This window comes from Polypterus senegalus, chromosome 14 (genome assembly GCF_016835505.1).
Source record: "Polypterus senegalus isolate Bchr_013 chromosome 14, ASM1683550v1, whole genome shotgun sequence".
Classification (NCBI taxonomy): domain Eukaryota; kingdom Metazoa; phylum Chordata; class Cladistia; order Polypteriformes; family Polypteridae; genus Polypterus; species Polypterus senegalus.
In genome coordinates this window covers 104,545,089-104,566,752 of record NC_053167.1, presented here as the reverse complement: position 1 = coordinate 104,566,752, position 21,664 = coordinate 104,545,089, and the positions used below count along the sequence as shown (strand labels likewise).

The following is a 21,664-nucleotide window of genomic DNA, read 5'->3' as shown; positions in this document are numbered from 1 at the left end:
TCATTTTTTTCAAAACATTGTATTAACACTGATACTTCGTGATGGACACACACAGGTTTAAATGGAAGTGCGTCAGCTGGAGAGCTGGTGGTTCCTTTGTCATCTGCACCTCATTATTAACTGATGGTTGGTTAAGAAAACAGGCAAGAATTAAAACCATAAAGCAATAGAGTTTAAAACTAAAACGGGCAATTAAGGGTTCTGAATCGTAGCTAAAAGCATAACTAAATTGTGAATCGTAATTAAAATTAAAAGAGAAACCTATTGCTTTAGTAGTAAATAAATGGCCTCTCATTAAAAATGTAGTTAACGCAAAAACCTTCAGCCACCGCAGACCTCCAGGACCGGCGTTGAGTACTTATGGTACAGAGTGAAGACCAAGAGACTGTTGGGACATCATCAGCGAAGGACAGCTGGTCATTAATCACCACCTCAGGGTTACCTACAGACTTGTGGGGTGTTTGCAATAGTGAGTCAAGCTGAACAGAGATGGGGTGCTGAATGGACAAAGGAGCTGAGATAACAAGAAAGTCCATCTTTACCAAGTTTAGCTGGAGATGGCGTTCCTTCATTCAGGATGGAATCTCAGTGAGATGTTGTGAGCTGGTGCTTTAAGAGAACAGCTGTGCATCATCAGCATAGCACTGACAGGAGAAACCATAGGACTGGATGAGAGGGCCTAGTGAGGAGAGTAAAGAAAAAGGAGGAGAGGGTCCAGCACTGGTCCTTGGGGCTCCCCTTGTGTTTGCCTGGTGAACCCTTGGCATCTCTCCTCCATATGGTAAGATCTTCCCAAGAGGTAGTACTCCACCACCTGAGGGATTTCAACAAGAGCAAATTATCGAGATTAGTGGCCTGAGCGGACCCTGTTCTTATCAAAATTGTTGTAATATTTCAATGTGTGCTTTGTGACATTGGATATGGTCCTTCTAGAAGTGACTGTTCCAAACAATTGTATGCACATGGTGAAAAAACTATGCTTCAGTGATACCCATTTGATATAAAGAGAGGGGTCCAGTCGACTCCAGAAATTACCCTCTATCTGTCACAGCCAGGTGTTACGTGGGCGTCCCCATGGCCTGGTCCAGCCACTCGGGTCCCCAACAATGAGGATCCTGCGAACCTGATCATCCTTGGGGAATCATGCTACATGGCTGTAGTGCGCGCAGGTAATGTGCCTCAGCGCAAGCGAGAGAGACAGCGCGAGTGCACGAGCAAGTGAGTGAGTGAGAGAGAGAGAGAGAGAGCGAGTATGCAAGCAAGCGAGCGAGAGTGAGAGCGCAAGTGTGCGAGCAAGAGAGCAAGCCAGCCCAAACAGAAAAAGTGAACATTACAGAATTACATTTCCTCGTGTATGACGCGCACCTGATTTTCTAATGATAATTTTAGGGAAAAAATGTGTGCGTGGCACACGCATAAATATGGTATCCATGTGTGTCCAGTTAAATCAGTCCTTAAGAAAGGAAAAGAGCATGGCACAGCTGTAAATATGCCTGGAGCAGGCTGTCCACAAAAAACTGAGTTAGCGAGCAAAAGACAAGTGAAGAAGGCCACTAAAGGACCTATGACAACTCTAAAGGAGTGACAAGACACAGTGGCTCAGACTGGAGAGATGATGTAGATAACAAGTGTAACCTGGGTGCTTCACCAGTCGCAGCTTTATGAGAAAAGGGCAAAGAGAAAGGCATTATTCTAAATACATGCACATGATGTCTTGGGTACAATTTGTCAGTAGGCAGACTCTGAGCACAACTTTTTGGCCATCAGTCTAAATACCATGTATGGTGTAAAAAAACAACACACCATCCTCATCATGAATCATGGTGGTGGCAGCATCATGTTGTGGTTTTGATGCTTTTCTGCGACAGGCCAAAGAATGCTTGGGATAGTAGCGGGTACAGTGAATGCAACAAAATCCTGAAGAAGAATCTGATGCAGTCTGCACAAATCCTGTGCCAAGAAAGTCAAACTTACCCAGGCATGACCTGAAAACAACAATGTTAACACCCCGATGGGGCCGAGTCAGAGTCCAGATCTCAATCCATTTGTGAGTGGACTTGAAAACAGGCTGTTGATTCAATATCGCCTTGCAACCTGACATAGCTTGAGCAGTTTTACAAAGAAGAACTGGAAAAAGTGCAGTGTGCCGATAAAGAGAGAGAGGCTTGGGTACACCAGCTCAAGACTGCCATGGCTGCCAAAGGTGCATCTAAAAAATACTGACATGAATACTTGCATCATGTTTTACATTTGTTATTTATTTAGACCGCTTTACCGAGATCTGATTTTACCTTGACATTAAAGTGTCATAAAAGTCAAATTAAATCCATGGTGACTGAATGTTGTATGACAATAAAATGTGAAAACTTCTAAGGGGGTGAATACTTTTAATGTATAGATACAGTACTGAGGAAAAGTCATTAAAAGAACATTATTATTATTTTAAGCCAGTTACTTTTTCTGGGCAGTGCGCATTCATTTGCTTGTGAGAACACTAAGTAACTTTACAGTCAACACAAAGAAGCATCGACTCAACAAACTAACACAAATTTCTTTTGTTTTCCATAATCCTTTGTCAGACTGAGCATTGAGAGGCTGCAATTACTTCTAGTGTGGTCACTTGGAAATAACAGCTTAAATAACGAGAACTAAAAACCGAGATAAGATGCGCTAAATTATCTCCACAGAACACGTGTAAATGTTTGCTACATGCCAGTAGAATTTAACAAACCCACTTTTGAAATTTCTGCTGTCAAGCAATCTCCACAGGAGAGGACGAATTAATAGGAAAATGAGAAAAAAGTTAAGAACTTAAAACTATGGCACAGATATCAGTATTTCTAAATCTGGTAACACTTTAGTGTAAGTACTTCAAAAATGCGTCTATTATTGATTTACTATTATATGAGGGGGAGCCAAGCTAAAGTTAGGAAATGGAACAAACTTTAACAAAACTGATCATGCCATTTCTCAATGTAGTCTCCACTCTTCTCAATGCACCTGCACCACCTGCCTCGATTCCAGCAGAATAAAAGGGTTTGTCTTGTCCTCTCGTTTTACCCGAGTTATTGTCAAACACTACATGTCGAGGGGTACTACAGTCACTAGTGCAAGTTACTGTGTCTTGTTGGAGACCAATGTGAAGCCTGCTATTCGATCCACATGGCAGGGTCTGCTGTCTCAGGGAGTCCATTTGCTGCAAGACAATGGCCGCCCACCCGCCTACACACACACTGCTAAGAACACCAAGGCTTGTCTGGAGAAACTGAAGTTTGTGGTATTGTCACATCCTTCTTATTCACCACATTTGGCACTGTGTGATTTCTACCTTTTTGGACCACTAAACAATCATCTGGGTGGTCATCGATTCAAGATAGATGACGACGTGAATGAAGCGGTGGGCGAGTGGTTGCGAGGACCAGACAAAACCTTTTATTCTGCTGGAATCCAGGCACTGCCAGGCAGGTGGCACAAGTGCATTGAGAAGGGTGGAGACTACATTGAGAAATGACAGTATCAGTTTGTTCTATTTTCTGATTATCCCGTTTTCTAACTTTAGCTTGCCTCCCCCTCGTGTAACAAGACCTTGTGGTCTGCGGTTCAGAAAAAGGTGGCCAATTTTTAAATAAATCTTCGTGCCCTGAATGCGCAGGTGTGGGTGTACGAGAGTGCGTGTCACTCTGCGTTTAATTGGGGAAGTGGATGACTGCGCCACATACACGTGCGGAGGTGGGCGGATCACTCAGGCACTTAAATGATGCCACGGAGGGAATGGCTCTTTGGACAAATACCCAATTAGGAAGCAGAGGATAAAGGAGCCTGCATGGGACAGAAAGGGAGAAATGGAAGAAAGACAAGAGTCATGAGAATAGCAGGAGAGGTACAATGAGCCAGCTGGTGTGTGTGTGAAAGGCAGCGCAGTTGTAGGCCCCGCGACGGAGCAAAGGATCCGCACTCTAAGGGAGGATCGTCCCCACTGAATATTTGTTGTGGAGTGGGTGCGTCCTCTCTAAGGACCTGAGCGAGAAGGAAGACCAGAGGACAACCGACCCTGAGTGGCTGTGGCAGCCAAGATGAGGGTCAGGTTAGTGAGGACAGCAGCTGCTAGTGTCTCAGCCAGCTGAGCGAGTAATGGGCGAGTAATGGGTGAGCTGGGGTGACGAAGAGGGTGATGTCTAAAACAGATAGGAACATTGACCTGATAAACTGTGTTGATGGTTTTATTCTTGTTTTAAGTTCTGGATTTTAATCTCATGAATGTTCACTGTTTTTATGGATTAATTATTGGAGATACAGCACTGCACTTTGGACTGTTTAATAATAAAAGCACTGGCGCTTTGCATCTATGTTTGTGTGTTGTGCCCTCATCTGCTAGGCTCATCCCTCAGGTACGTTATCAGTGACAACGGGTTCAAGACACTCAGGTAGCATGCAACTAACCTACACCGTCCCAGACCTTAACAAACACTTCTCTGGGTCTTCATAACACTTACAAAGCATCAGCAAAGTGTTTACTCATCTCTGTGATGTGACCCACTAACAAAACTTCATTTTGGAGTGGTCTGGGGTGGCTTAACTGAGACGGATTTACAGGTCTCAAGAGAAATATATCATATTAACGAGAAATTTTACCATGAGGTCAATACACTGCACATAGTGATGAATAATCGAGCTACTGATGTTTTGTAAGAGTGACAAAGGCCAAATGAAGCCTTTGCTAAGGTCTTGTTGCATAAGAGTAATTGAGCAATAGGGGCATTTTTGTGGTACCTAAACTAAAGTGTTACAAAATTTTTTTATGAAAATAAATCTTACATCACTGCTCTTTTGCAAATGCGGAATGAGAGAAGAATGAAGTCCAGCAAATGAAACAATGAGATCAATTAGAAGTTAAATGACTCACCGATTTAAAAATTCACCAGAATCAAAACCTGCAGACAGACGGGGTGGGGGGGTCCTCCGGGTCCGAGACTGGACACCCCTGCTGACCAAAACTGAAGGAGTGATGACTGCTGAGAAACATACTCAGGCTTTGATTTGCCATGCTGGACCCTCAAGAAAGAGACTTGCAAACAAAATGTTTTCTCCCAAACCCAAACACAATCTGGCCCCTCTTGGAGGGAATGGCTAAAGAGGGTAACATAGAAAATATAAATAGAAAATATTAGAGAATAATAGAGAAAATAGACAATGACCACCCCAAAAGATGTGAACATGTGTGTGATTCATTTTTGAGACAGAAAAGAAAAAAAAAAGCATGCAAAGTCAAAAGGAGAGCAAATTCTATAAAAAGCTTGGAAGAATATACAACCGGATTCATTGGAAAGAAAACATGACAGCAGCGTACCAAAGAGAAATAGTTCTGTTTAGAAATCTAACGGAGACTACAACACTGAGATGCTTAAAAACATAAGACATTGTTACACACAAACAAATAAATCCTTAATACAAGGCTTAACCCTGAGGTTGTGGCTTCAAATCCCACTACTGATGCTAAGTATATGTGACATTGAGCAAGTCTCTAGTGTGCTCTAATTGGAGAAATTCAGCCAATTACCTCAAAAATTGCAAGTTGCCTTCAAACAATAATAATAAAATTATTGCAATCAAATAATAATAATAAACTTAAATTCTTTGATGACCTAAGACTTTACGTAGGAGTGTGTACGTGTGTACATATATACAGCAGACATTATTCTCAGCAGAGAGAGCGTGTGTACACAAATACACATAAATAGTGTGATAGGATGACCCTCTGTGCCAAGAATAGCATCAACAAGGCCAAAGGTAAGAGCAGCGGGAAACCAAGAGAAAGATGGTCGAAATGCATCAAGAAGATACCTCAGAGACAGCAACACACAGAGAGACATGGACAGCAGCATTAAGGCTAAAGCTGACCACCAAACCCGAAAAGGAGAGAAGGATGAGGGCCAAAGGTAAATAAAGAACACGCCTTTGTATATAAAAGTAACAAGAGAAAAGTGAGTGAAGGGAACAACAAAAATATCAAGACCACCAAAAGACAAACAAAAACTCTGTCTTTTTGGGCCTGCGTTAACACATTTGAACACCTTCCTACCCATGGGGGTTGCCTTGTCTCCTTTCTTATCCTCGTGGTACACCCAAGTATTCCCTTACTCACCCGCTCTTTCTCTCTCTGCCCTGGGTTCTGTCTTCCTCTTACCAGTTGTGTTTTTGGCCCTAGAGTTGGTTTCAGTAGCCAATTGGTCCGCCAAGCCAAAACGCACAACTGCAGGTGGTGGACCCACATTGTTCCAGTGCAGCAACGTGCAGTGAGGTTCATGGCTGGGGAGGCACCGACTCCTTCAGAGTGATATTTACAAATCTATGAACCCATAGCTTATTCACTATTCAATTGGCAGCATACACATTGACTACTGGTTATGTTTCATATCTTATCTGCATTCTTTACACACACATAGGTTAGGTGCCTGTCTGGCTAAGAAAGAAAGTTGCATTTATAGCGACAAGAGAGAGCGTATTTGCTCTTCACCCTCCATGTGTTCTAAATTTTCCGTTGCAATTCCACAATTCATACTCATTCAATACAAATGTAAGTACAGAGTGGTGAACAAAAAAATGGATCTAAATTTTGACCTCAATTGAAATATTTAGTTGTTTTAAAATCTTTTAATTCTGATGCTTTAATCAATTTTAATACAGACTGTTGAACAAAAGGATAACAAGAAAAACAAAATAATATTTTAAGGTCAAAATTTAGTTTTTAAACATTAGGATTGTTTTTTTCTTAGTCCAATCCCATTTCTTATAAAATTGAAAACTGTTTATGGTCTTTCATTTATTTGTACATTAAGTCCATGCTCCTATCCTTCTCCACAAAAATCTCAGTCACTTTTTTGTAAAAGTTCTCATTATTTTCCTTTAGTTTTAAAAGTCTTAATCTTTCATTTTGGCAGTCAGTTGGAACAAAAAATAAAAATAAACGGACCACTGCAGTGCACTTGACTTTCTGATATCGCGGACTTATTGGTGCCTCTGAGTAGAACAGCAGCAGCAAGCACATGTTGGACTCACATTCTTTCCCCTTCAGTACGGCACGGTATTGTCTGCCTCACCTTGTTCCTTTTCACTGTGGTTTTATGTCGGATCAGCAAGACTAAATATGTCAAACACATGCATTAAAGATATTAGCCAGACTGTGGAAAGTCAGGGTGTATAATAAACGTGTGTTCAAACATTATATTGGTGACATACAGAAAGACAGCAACAGGCACACGCCAATTACTTGCATCAACCCAGTGTGCGAGGGACAGCGCAGTCTGAGGTGAGGTGAGGCTTGTCGCTGCCGCATCTTGCATTTCTCCCCTGAATTTGAACAGGAAATGTGCAAATTCAGAGATTTTGACGATAAAAATGATCAAAATTATTGGAATTGTACAGAATGCAAATTTATAGCACAGAACAGTGGACAAATTTATGTTATCATTATTAGTTTTTTTTTAACTTTTCATGATGACAAGTGAGGCTCTGCCTCACCTGCCTCCTGACCGCATGTCCTTGTTCCATTGGGATGTGCCCAGCCGGGTTTCATGAATAAAGATTCGACCACCACATGCTCACCTATGAGCAGCCCCAAGGCCTGGCTCTAGTGTTCTTTTTCCAGATGGGATGACCAGATCCCTAGGAAAAGAGTTTAAGTATATCAGGGTCTTGTTCACAAGTGAGGAAAGAAAGAAGTGGCTAGGGCTGCCCACTATCTTTAGGAATTTATAAAATTTTGAAAATGTGCAGAATTTCCATATCCTTATCATTGGTAAAAATTGAAAGCCATCCACCAATCAGCATTTGCAGAAGCAGTCGCACACTTTTTTCTCAGAATCTTCACTTCCATTCTGGTAGTAAACAGCGCAGATATTGACGAAAACGGTCAATGTCTGTCCAACTTGGATTTTTCACTTCATCTTTTTCTTCTTGGCGAGTAGACAGTTCATTATAAATGTTGCTCCTTTACTTCTTTATTTGTAATCCTAATTCGCTGTAATTAAGTGAATTTATTCAAAATTGAAATTACAATTTCACATTTTAATGTTAGATCTTATTTTCGATTCTTCTTTCAGCAGCTTGGTTAATCAAGAAATTTCATACATCCAGGTACAGTTCATCGTATTTAAGTGCAAGTAAGTAAAGCTTTGTAATATTTTAAAGGAAAATACTGTTATTACCACATGTTGTTCCAAAACGGATTTATTATTGTAAATGAATGAGTCAACTATTAAAGTTCAAGTTATAAAAAATAAAAAAAAATCAAAAAAAAATCACACATTTACTCTATATATAAATGTGGAATGTTTTGGAAATGCCAGACAATGACACCCTCATAAAAAAGATATCGAGTTGACAATAAATATTTGTAACAAATCATATACATTATGTAATCATTCCATCTATATGAAGTAGCCATGCACTGTCTGGTAACATTACCTTTTTTTGGCCATGGGGAACATGCAACTTTGCAAAATTGATGATTTGGGAGTGTCACAGCCCATCATCTCTCAAATTGTGCACCAAACTTTGATTGCTCTTACAACTTGTGAGCTAACACTCAGATTGTACATTTGGCCACCACTTAATGGGAGGTCATTTTGAAACAAGCTGCATGCATGTAAATGGGAACACACAGAAAATCACTGTCCCAAGTGTGGATGAGCACACATATGAGAATCACAAGCGATATCAACCTTAACATTAATAACCTTAGATCCTCAAATGAGTGTCTCCTTAGAATTCCAAGAACAAAACTTAAAAGAAGTGGTGAGGCGGCCTTCTGCTGCTATGCACCTAAAATCTGGAATAGCCTGCCAATAGGAATTCGCCAGGCTGATACAGTAGAGCACTTTAAAAAACTGCTGAAAACACATTACTTTAACATGGCCTTCTCATAACTTCACTTTAACTTAATCCTGATACTCTGTATGTTCAATTCATCATAATAACTATTCATGGTGGCTCTAAAATCTGTACAGACCCCTACTCTCTTCTGTTTCTTTTTCCGGTTTCTTTGTGGTGGTGGCCTGTGCCACCTCCACCTACTCAAAGCTTCATGATGCTTCAACAGTGATGGATGGATTAAAAGCCAGAAGTCTACGTGACCATCATCATCAAGTCCTTCCGTGAGAACCCTAAATCCAGAGAGGACTGTTTCATTTATGTTAGGTAGAATGTCCAGAGGGGACTGGGTGGTCTCATGGTCTGGAATCCCTACAGATTTTATTTTTTTCTCCAGCCGTCTGGAGTTTTTTTTTTTGTTTTTTCTATCCACACTGGCCATTGGACCTTACTCTTATTCTATGTTAATTAATGTTGACTTATTTTATTTTCTTACTGTGTCTTTTATTTTTTTATTCTTCATTATGTAAAGCACTTTGAGCTACTTTTTGTATGAAAACATGCTATATAAATAAATGTTGTTATCACAGCATCAATAAACAGGTGGTCATGCATGTAAACGAAGTTATTCTTGATGTTGTTGCAAAGTGGCACCTTGGTGGTCTATCCTACTGTGTGCTCCTTCCACTTCTTCTCCTGCTATTTTAAATATTATTATTATCATGGTGGTGAAACCTTAGCGTTAGTATCAGAACACCACAAAACATCATGAGGGCAATACAGTAACACAGAATCATGACATCACTCATTCTCAATCGTTAAAACTCGTACTCCTCTCTGGGAGTGCGTGAAGGACGTTTCATTACTACTTCTCATGTCCATCGCTGGAGTAGAAGTAATTCTCATCTTAGTCAGACTTTTATTGCAATTACTAGGAATAATTCTGAGACACATTTGGACACCGGCCTCTGCTCTCACCGATGCAAGGCCAAGTGCTGCCCTCTATTGTCCTAGAGGTTTTCTGACCTTTTGCGCCCTCTATGACCCCCTCTTCTGACATTCCTGCATCTGCTTAATTACCTGTCTGCCAGCTTGTCTAGAGGAATATTAAAGGGTCCTGCCCAAGCCACATCTTCCTGCCCTCTAATTACCATGTGGCCTGTCTAGAGCCATTCCAAAGCACTAACATGTCGTACCACCCCCCAAGGGACCCTTTTTCTGTGATTTACTTTTGCTGAAAACTCTTTTTTTTTTTTTTCCTTTAAGCAGCTGTCAGGCAGCTAATTAATGTTTAACTTTATAAAGAAAATATCCTAACAAAATGCTTTTAACAGGACATTAGTTCAGACTTTCAAGGAATACCATTTGTATTAAAATGAAATAAATTGGAAATCATGAAATAAATAGTATAAAAAACAAAGTGCAAGAAAGAAACACAAAGAAATGATAAAGGCCTGGAGCACCAGTATTACTGCACAAGAGCGTGACAGTGAGAAGTGGCAATTGAAGACGTTCACAGCGTTACATCCGTGAGGAGAGGTTAGCAGCAACTTGTTTAATAAGATGTTTCTCATGGATCCTAACAGATCTCTCAGCTTTCAGGAAAGTTTACTATTGTTCAATGAACTCAACCATCACTCGGAGCAGTAACATTGTTATATCTCTCTATATTCCATCTGTGCTTTAGACAGTTTGAATGTAAGACAAGTAGCACTAGAAGATTTTTGGTGGTCTGCTATTTACAAATGGGTGGAAAAATAACACACCATACCATTTTCTAAGCCTGCTTATTTCTGAGCAGGGTCACAGGTGGCTGAAGCCTATCCCAGCAAGCTCAGGGCACAAGGCAGGAACAATCCCTAGACAGGGAGCTGGCTCATCACAGTTTGAACACACACAACACGGGGCAAATTTAGCAACACCAGTGCACCTTACCTGCATGCCTTTGGACTGCGGGATCAAACTGGACCAGAGGGAACCCTCACAGACACGAGGAGAACATGCAAACTCAATGCAGGGAGGACCCGAGACATGAAACATTGTCTCCTAACTACAACGCAGCAGTGCTACCACTGCACCACCGTGCTATCATCAGGCAAAAAACAGGTAGCAATAAATGATTAACCAATAAGAATAGGATCAGCCAGTTAGTCTCGATTGTGAAATAACCGAACCATCATGAAAAAGAGGCATTCGGAAATTAACAATAAAAGAGACACATGGAAATGTACAATTTAAAAAAATGAGGCATTTTGAAATAAAACCCACAATGACTACATTTATCTACATTGTTGAACCACAATAATATGACATTGTATTTTATTTAATAACTTGTATGAAAAGATGCATTTTTATTCATAATTAATTATATATATATATATATATATATATATATATATATAGTATATATCTCTTGTATATAAATGTCTACACATGGAAGTGTGTGTGTCTGTGAGTCGGGGTAAAGGCTGCACCTCTGAGGATACACAAGCGAGACGAGCACATTAGCAAAACTAAACTACCAAAGAAAGACAAAGTCACTTAGCCACTAATGCACAAGTGATGTGAGCACATCGGCAAAACAAAACTTCCTAGGAGAGAGATATCCAGAGTAGTTCTTTTCAATTACCTGACATCTCAACATTTCAATTTTTATTCTGACAATTTCAATAGTTTCTAGGACCCCGGGCTTTTTATAGCACAGGCTCAGACAGCTAGTATATATACACCTATACAAATACACACAGGTCGCCTATTAATGGGTTTGTCATCAATAATTAAGTGGAAATTATTTTGCAAAAAACCACAGGTGACACTGTAGCAACACTACAAAGATGGACTTCAAATCCCAGCAACCCCAGGAGTACTGTGTCACTGGGAAGCTTAGGCAGTTGCCACAAAGGGTGCTGGGTGAAAGATGAGGTCACTAGACTTAAAAGTAAGCCATAAGAAGCTGTCAGGATTGCATTTGGCGCTTTTTGTTTTAACACTTTACTGCATAACTGGATTACAATGACACCCATCAGATTACAGATTTCTCCTGATTTCTGTTCTTCTCCTGTGCTCACTTGCTTTTGGGATTTCATTTGGGTCGGAAAACGTCTTCATCTGAGGATCACTAATGACTTCTACAGATTGCCACATACATTGGCATCACGGTAGGACAACATAACATTCAGGAGGTTGTTCACAGGGAATTTCATTTAATACACCACCATCAGCTGCACCTGTGAAACTGAGCTGTGTCATGTTTATCGTGTATCGTTTTGCGCTTAGTGTTTTCTTGGATTTCTTTCGTATCTTATTAAAAAGCTAAACTTTGCAAAAAAGTTACAGAATGTTAAAGAACTGCTGAATTACACACTTTGTCTGAGGGACGCCACATATCTTTATCTCAGCTGCCAACCTCACACACTTAATTTGCTTGTGCAACAATCATTCTGTCTCGTGTTTCTTGCAACCTTTTCGCATCTACACAGTGCAATAAACTTGGAACATACAGGTAGTTATGGGCTCAACATGTGTTTGTGGATTTTCACAGGAGTCTTCCTTCCCTAACCCCCACAAACCGCAAGCAATAATTGTGCATATATACAGCAGAGTTTGCTTCGCCATAAATGTAATAGTTGGCAAAATTTGCCGAACTCCACAAAATGCACAGAAGTTAATGCGGAAGGAGGAACTAAACTAGTTTTGAGGGGATTACAGTGGTGCAATGGCATTTTAATTGTCCCCGGGAGCTAAGAGAAGCATCAACCAACTATCTTCGACTGATTATTGTGGCCAAATATGTGATCTGAGCTGTAAGGTAGTACTGCTAACCGCTGCTCCACCATGCCTCAAACAACAAAAGATGCAAACAGAACGCTAGCCATAACAAAGGCCACAAACCAGCATTAAGCTCAAAAAAAAAACAAAGCATATATCATTGCGCTCTCAGAGTTCCAAACTTGGGGAATACATCGGCCATATAAAGAAGCATGGGATTGTTCCATTGTTTGGAGTCCCGGCACCTGATACCACTGGAAAGTCTCTTTTTCACCACATAAACAGTACAAAATGTTTGATTATTATTATTATTATGTTTATTATTGTACTGGGACGCCTGTGTCTTCTTTCTTAGGGAGGGAGAGGGCTCAACTAGGCTTATTTTGAGATCATAGATCACAGGGCGCAGTTGACAGATGAATATTAAAATCACAATCAAGACATACTTCTAAGAGTTTAATTATACTGCAATAAAATACACAAGCAAAACTTTATACAACAATTACACCGTGATCTTTTACTGAACACTGTTTTTAATGTAATAAAAAATTGCACAGTTTTTCTTTAAAAATAAAGAAAAAATTGGAGGCCAAGAGAGACATTATATATCTTTACAGAATTTTTGAGTCCTATGAATTGTTTGTTCAAAATGTACAATACACAGTCAATAAAGAAAAGGTAGTTTTCTTAGCAGAGGAGTATAATTCTTTGTATTATAGTCCAATTTTCCTGTTCATCTTATAAAAGAAAAACTTAGAAGAAAGCAGCTAAGTGTTTTAAAAAAAACAAACTAATAAATAAGATTCTAAACTAAGTGCGTTTTTCTTTTTTAATGTATGAGCTGTTCCTGCTCTAATCATCCCCACAGTTGCATAAAAATGCTCACAAATTATAAAAGAATATATTAGAACTTTTAACACTTTCTATGGCCAAGTTATTCCATTTTTAAAACTTTGTCACTGGGATAAAAAGCATTTAAAATACAGTATGGCACAAAGGGTGTGTGCATCATATATACACATACAGACACACATACACACAGATGAATTCTTGAAACACAAATACACAAAAGACTTCAACAGCAATTATACAAAATGAGCTTCCCGGTGTTCAAATTCTTGTACACGCTTGGACCGCAGTCTTTGATAAACAGGCTTCACTTCACTTTGGCTAAACTCCTCTGGGCTAGAGTTGGGAGAAGATGGCTGGGCAGGCGAGATATCGGACATTGTGCCACAGTCCGTCTGCAAAGGTTCTCCAACTATAGGCTTGTCCTCTGAGCAATTTACTGCAGCGTCAGGAATTTCTGGCACTTGTTCAACTGGTTCCTTGACAGGATTATTTGTAGGTGGCTTGTAGAAAGTTCCCGGAGGTGGCTGTAAGGTCCGTGGAGCTCTCAAAGCAGAGGAAACAAGGTTTAATTCTGAAGACATATCCTCTCTATTGGCTGTCCTTATTGGGCGAACTGAAATGGTGTAAGGCTTCCTAGGTTGTAAAGCGCTTGAATTTGAACCAATTGTTGAAGGTACTTCTTCTGGCTGGAGGTCCTGGGGAACATTTGCCATTATCATAGCTGTCCTGTGAGTAGTTATGTAATGACGGTATGGTTTCACACTGGGCTTTTTAAATGTTTGTGTATCATAATATGATTTTCGGCAGTATATGTTAGCTACAGACACCACCTTGGTTGTCTCCACGTTTTCCTCAATTGTTGGGCTCCTTTCACTCTGACTCAAGTTTCTTGAATTTTTCTCATTCATCTGAGAAGGGTTCAATAGCCGCTCAATGGGCATGCTTATAGGTCGATGAACTAGTTTAGATCTCAAAGGCCGCATCTGAACCTTTGCTATGGAGTTATCAGACTTGCCAAGAGCAAAATTAATCTTCTGACTTTCTTCAGAAATTGGCTCTGTATAGACACCATTGAATTTCTCGGCTGCTTGACCCATAGTTCCTTCTAAAGCAGAAGAAAAAGGAGAAAGAGAGAAATTCAAATAATTGTAAGCAAAAATATTTCAAGGTTTGACATTTTTTCACAAATTTCACAGCCATTCTAACAGCACAGAAGTACACATAATTGTTATAATCTTAACAGAGTGAATGCTAGGAGCAAGCAATTCTGTGAAACACTTTAGATTAATGAGAATACCCATTAACGGTTCAACATTCCCAAAATGATTGATTACATTTAAATAAGATAAATATTTAAGTACTGTATGCATCACTACTGATGGACAGTATCAATACACCACTTATGCCCCATTCTGACAACCAGAAAAAGTATATTAAAAACATATCACTCACTGAGATAACTTTTAGTATTCAATGGAAATACTATATCCCTCACAAAAGAAAATGAACACTGAAAAGGTTAGTTTATGCATAAAGGTTTACATTTTATATATACAGAACATCATGGATTGCAATGAATTGTTAAATGCGCATATTGCTTTATTGAAGTGTCTAAACCATTCACAAGAATACATAATAAATCATTGACAATATCATCAGTCATCTAACAATATTGTCATATTCATTAAAAGTAACTGTAGGGGATGGTGACATAAAAACTGAGGCAATAATACTAATACTAATACTTGGAAGAGAACTTCTTAGGATGGGGGGAGGGGAGGGCATATAGCCATTGCTGTTCCTATAAAGTACTTCAGTGGTGGCTGATGCACCATCACATAGTAAGTTATACTGCATTCATGCTCACTACATTCATCACTAATATTCACTAATTATCTACTGTTGCTCAGCTTCAACTATACAGCAGCTTTGCAAAAAACAGAAACAGACTGAGGACTAGGATAGGGAAACCAAGAAGGGTCAGCGATGGACAAAAGTTAGCACTTTGCAGGTTAACATCCATGTGTACTCTTATACATTTAAATGTAAAATTCTATTCTTTGAATTCCATCCATCCATTTCTTCACTTGCTTAATCCAAACACACAAGAAACAGTATATTATAAATACAGATATATATATATATATATATATATACAGTAATCCAGAACCCCCCCGCGATAGATGAAAATTCGCAAAGTAGAAACCATATGTTTGTATGGTTATTTTTATATATTTTAAGCCCTTATAAACTCTCCCACACTGTTAATATTATTAGAGCCCCCTAGACATGAAATAACACCCATTAGTCAAAAGTTTAAACTGTGCTCCATGACAAGACAGAGATGACATTTCTTTCTCAAAATTAAAAGAATGCATATCTTCATCTTCAAGGAAGTAAACGTCAGGGGCAGAGAATGTCAGAGAGAGCGCGAGAGTAAAGCAAACAATCAAAAAATCAATACGTGCTTTTGTGCTTTTAAGTACGGCGAAGCACCGCGATAAAGCGGCATTTTATACAGCAGCGTCCGTATCCTCTAGGCAAACAGCCTCTGTGCAAACAGCCCCTCTGCTCACACCCCTCCGTCAAGCAGAGAGAGTGAGAAAGAGAGAAAAAAAAAGCAAACAATCAAGCACCGCGCGAAAAGCACATCGTTTATCATAGAGGAGTTTTATTTTTTACGTAATAAGTGCTCTGATTGGGTATATACAGTAATCCCTCGCTATATCGCACTTCGACTTTCGCGGCTTCACTCCATCGTGGATTTTAAATGTAAGCATATCTAAATATATATCACGGATTTTTCACAGGTTCGCGGATTTCTGCGGACAATGGGTCTTTTAATTTAAAGTACATGCTTCCTCAGTTTGTTTGCCCAGTTGATTTCATACAAGGGATGCTATTGGCAGATGGCGCAGAAGCTACCCAATCAGAGCACGTATTACATATTAAATAAAACTCCTCAATGATATACGATATGCTTCCAGTACTGCTACACTTAAAAGCTCTAACAGGCCGTATTGATTTTTCATTGTTTGCTTTTCTCTGTGTCTCACTCTCTGTGAGAAATACAGGCAGATACTTATCCATCATGCAATACCATCAGGTATGATTGGCCCCATTATCTGCTTCTGACGGAGAGGGTGTGAGAAGAGGGGCTGTTTGCACAGTGGCTGTTTGCTTAGAAGATACGGACGCGACTGTAAAAAAATGCTGAAAGGCTACCTTCACATTGATCCCTTCATTGCGCCGCTTTATCGTGGTGCTTGCATACTTAAAAGCGCACCAGCCCTATTGATTTTTGATTGTTTACTATACAGGTACTCTCTCTCTGACATTCTCTGCTCCTGACGGCGCACCTTGAAGAGGAAGATATGTTTGCATTCTTTTAATTGTGAGAAAGAACTGTCATCTCTGTTTTGTCATGGAGCACAGTTTAAACTTTTGACTAAAGGGTGTTACTTCATGTCTAGAGGGCTCCAATAATGTTAAAATACGTATTTAGAAGGTTGTAAACAGGTTTTCAATGCTCTAACTGCGAATATATTAGATTTATAAATAAAGAATCCTACTTCTTGGAAATCCATTTATCTGGCTGGAGCGGATCAACCGCTATAAACGAGGGTTTACTGTATAACTGTGCGGAGAATATTTATAAACAGTGTGGGAGAGTTTCTAAGAGCTTAAAATATATAAAAATAACCATACAAACATATGGTCTCTACTTGCGATTTTCACCTATACTGGAGCACAACCCCCGCGATCAAGGAGGGATTACTGTATATCTATATACACACACACACACATACACATATATACATACAGCATAAATTCCAATATTAAAACTATATATTAAATATTAGGTCAGATTTAATAATATATAAAAATAATTTACTTTTGAGATAAATAAGCACAATATAAATATATTATTTATTGCATACTCTTTAGCATTCTACCTAAAGCAGCTCTTTATTATACAAAGTAAAGGATCTGCAGTTAACACTTGCAATTCATGGGTTAAATGCTTTACAAGCTTCTAAATCAAAAACTGTCACTATGTCAATTATTTTATAAAAAAACAAACATAATATATATATATATATATATATATATATGTGTATATATAACTTAATATATATATACATTTATATACACTATATTTACATTATACATTATATACACACACACACACACACAGTCAGTCCCTGGTTTACATATGTGATAGGGGCTGTAGGTTTGTACTTAAGTTGAATTTGTATGTCGGAACAAGTACATTATTTTAATAAATGCTATTGTTGACCGACTATAACTAAGTGCTCTGCCAATGAATGATAGAGTTTCACCTCTCTCCGACCTTTTTATTATTCCAACTTTATTTTCAATGGTGGTTTTTCGCTTCTTTACTGTATCACCAGCACTTGCATCAGATTTGTGTTTCAGAGACACTGTTGAAGGGTGAACACAAAAGATTACGTAACAGTACAAGCAGGCTTGCTATTAAGAATGAATGGGGGCATCGACGGGCGGTTCATCACCAGCCCACCTCACAGTCATCTCCACTACGGTATGCTGCCTGCAGCGTCCGCGCACCGAGAACGATCATGGTGCGGCCAAAGACGGGTAGTGAATCGCCCCCATTCAATAGGCAGCCATCCGATGCATACTATAATGCTACCACCCGCTACCCTGTTCACCCTCAATGGCCTCCATTTAGCCACACCAGGGTCACCGCTTGCAGCATTACCAGCCACCCATCGAGAATGAACGGGACTGCCGTGTGTGGTGGGAAGTGAAACCGCTTGCCGCTGGGAACCGCCTGAGGGACACTACACTGCGTGAGCAGCAAAATCTCTCCCCCTCCAGCCTCCGTCTAGTCACCACTTGCAGCATTACCAGCCGCCCACCGAGAATGAATGGGGCAGCCGTGTGTGGTGTGCGGGCAGTGAAACTGCCCGAGGGACACTACACTGCATGGGCAGTGAAATCGTCCCCCTTTAGCCTCCGACCAGCCACCGCTTGCAGCGTCTCCAGGCTGTAGATGATGGAGTGGCAGTTACTGAGGCGCATTCGTCGCAGCTGCAGCCCTCTGTTCATAGGTCAGATGTCCGTAACCTGGGGACTACCTGTACTGTATATATATATTATACACACACACACACACACAACCCTAATGTAGCCTAGTTAATGTGTATAGTAGCAGTACTTTTCAAATGCCACAGTTAATAACACTCAAATCTGTGTGTTTTTGGCATTCATGTTGAGTTATTCCAGAAACAAGAAATGCAAACTACAAATAACAAATACTAAAGATGTGTAACTCACATAATTCTGTACACAAAACTAACCTTTTGCACTTAGCAAATCAGAGCTGGAGACGCTTTTCACATTCAGGCTTAAATGCATACACCCATGTATAAATGCTGTATGTTTCCACCCCATAATCCTGTACTAAAATAAGTCAAAACTGGACATGCACAACCATGCTTCTGTGAGATATTAAAAATATGAAAATAAGCGATATCCAAAAAAGTCACACTTTCTTTTTTTGTTTCCTAAGCTGTCCTCTAATATTGTTATAGTTCTCATTTTAACATACATTGTGTTATCACAGTAATAATAGCTGGGTTTTGTTAACTTATTTGAAAAAGTAAAACAATACTAACCATTTGAAGAGTCACTTCTATCAACTGTCTGCCTGACATCTTTCATTTCATCTATCAGATGACTGGATGGGATTATGGAAGAATGCCTTTTATATACTTTGGAAGTTTGCTACAAAAACAATATAGACAAAGGATATTTAACTTTCAAATAAAACCTAAAAAAAACCAAGCCAGTCTGAAAATATAGTGAAAATGCAAACATCATGAAACTGCAAAACCCCTTACTTCTTTGATGTCCACTAACGATTTTGAGTGTCTCTTCAGATGCTGTTCTTTGTCTTGTGCTGATAATCTCATTATTGGGTTTTTCAGTTGTAATGGTGAACTCTCGGCGGGAGGTGACGAAGGGAGGGGGTTTAAGGAGACATCAAACATTTTATCAAAGTGTGTGATGAGAAGCTCAACAATTCGGGCCTGATAGGGGTAGTCCACCAAGGAAGACAGGGAAACATCCGCATCAGTTTGTCTGGGCTTAATTAATGTTGGGCCAAAAATGATTCCCAGATTGCTGGCACTCATTTTGTTTTCCTCTTCTTTGTCTGCAACTCTATCAAAATTAAACAATAGATTAATCAGAAGTTTGAAAGTACTGTATCAAAAGAGATAGACAGTCTAGTTTGACAATTTACAACATAAACATTTCATCTTGAATATCCTTACTGTTTTTCCTCATAAACTGTTTTTTTTTTTCCACTCAAGTATGCACATGTCAAATGAATAAGGATTAGGTGTGACATTAAATCGTAGCACCTCAAACTAAGATGACTCTAATAAGCTCTACCCCATTGTTGTTTCATGTGTTGACCTGGAGTTCACTAATAACTGAAAGACATGTATGTGCTCTAAAGATGAGTACTTGCATAATAATACTTTATAGCATTGGAACAAATGGCTGTAGCAGAGAAATGTGTGACTTGGAGAGCTGCACCACATTGGCTCTTAAGCTATGTGAATTCTCCTTTAGTTCAAATGGCTGATGTGCTGCTGTTTCTAAGAAACCCTGAACACGTGTCTCAAGAATTGTACGCATTAAATTGATTGGGGTCTTAACACTATGAAGGCATTTTTTTGTGGTTTCATTACAACACCCTTTTGTATTTCTGATTTGTGATATAATGCACAATAAAAGTTATACAAATATGCAACGTTTCTGCAGCATTCATATCATGTTTAAATTGTTCTTCTAGTAAAGTATACAATGTAAAACACTACCTCATTTAAAAACAACTTACCGGTGCAAATGACTTATAAGATAACACAGGGTGTTGTAGTGAGCAGGAGGAAGTTGTTTGAGCAGATCTCTAATCTTAAAAATTATTCTGTTTAACTGGATGCTCACAGTTGGTTTCTCTGATCCAGGGTTTTGACCATCCACGTCATCTATCATAACCTGCTGACTTTCCTTGGCCAGACCAATCAGTTCATTGTAAAGACGAAACAAAATTAGTGGCTCCGGAAGCTATAAGGAGTTCAAAATAAACAAATGAATAAATAAATAAAAAATAAATAAAAATACAAAAACTTACTGTAACAAAATTGTACCATAGACTACATGTATCAGTTGCTGTGTTTAAATTGAAGCTTAATCTCTTTTTGGCAAGCACACTGTTAGTATATCACATTCAGTAATCAGTGTTAATATATCAAAAGATTTTTCTATTGGTTTTTTGTAGCTTGTTCAACATTATAACCCACTTCACAAACTTCAAGCTTAAAGCATACTCATGACTTCTCAAAATGGTAATTAATTAATAAATAAATTAATAGTAATACAACATTATCTAACCTGTTTAATCTTGTTCAGGGCCTCAAGAGGCCAAAATCTACCTTGACAGCATTAGGTGATATCCAGGAAACAACACTACACAGGAGATCATTCCATTACAGGGCCCATTTACGCAAATGCCCACACTCATTTTTGGTTTTGTCAACCCCAACAAAATTAAGTTTTACAAATTTTGTTCAAATTTTCTGTTTGTTAAATTTTAAAATGCATGGTTTAAAGGAATTATTAATGTGTGAATTCTGTCCTATGTAAAAGTCAGTTTTAGGAAAGTGACATAGTTATTTCTTTTCTGTAAGTACAAAAATTCAACTTAAAGCATTTTTATTCTCAATAATAACCTCTTAAGATTATACATTTAAAAATAATGTTAAATATCCATCCATCCATTTTTCTAACCCGCTGAATCCGAATACAGGGTCACGGGGGTCTGCTGGAGCCAATCCCAGCCAACACAGGGCACAAGGCAGGAACCAATCCTGGGCAGGGTGCCAACCCACCGCAGTATGTTAAATATAAAATAAAAAAATAATATGCAATAAGCCAAAATTATTCATTCAATATGTGCATTGTTATACAGCATGTTCTATCTTTTTATAATTTTTTGTAACATACCATGACATTCTCAAACTCAATCCAGTTAAAGGTCAGGGGAACTGGAGCCAATCCCAGAAGTAATGGGCAAATGTTAGGAAACAGGCCTTGAAGTGGTGCCAGACCATTGCAAGAC

General features: G+C 39.1%; 1 protein-coding gene across 3 annotated transcripts in view; it reads right to left on the bottom strand.

Moving 5' to 3' along the window:
* Nucleotides 1–13,077: 13,077 nt before the first annotated feature.
* LOC120514219 (rho GTPase-activating protein 29-like) overlaps nt 13,078–21,664 on the bottom strand; it is a 175,112-nt gene continuing 166,525 nt past the window's right edge. For all 3 annotated transcript variants that reach the window (XM_039734467.1, XM_039734468.1, XM_039734469.1), the window contains 4 exons: nt 20,384–20,610; nt 19,377–19,698; nt 19,152–19,260; nt 13,078–14,593 (listed from right to left, as the gene is read on the bottom strand). In XM_039734467.1, coding sequence (XP_039590401.1) covers nt 13,722–14,593; nt 19,152–19,260; nt 19,377–19,698; nt 20,384–20,610 — 1,530 coding nt within the window. In that variant the 3' untranslated portion in view covers nt 13,078–13,721. The remainder of the gene's footprint in view (nt 14,594–19,151; nt 19,261–19,376; nt 19,699–20,383; nt 20,611–21,664) is intronic.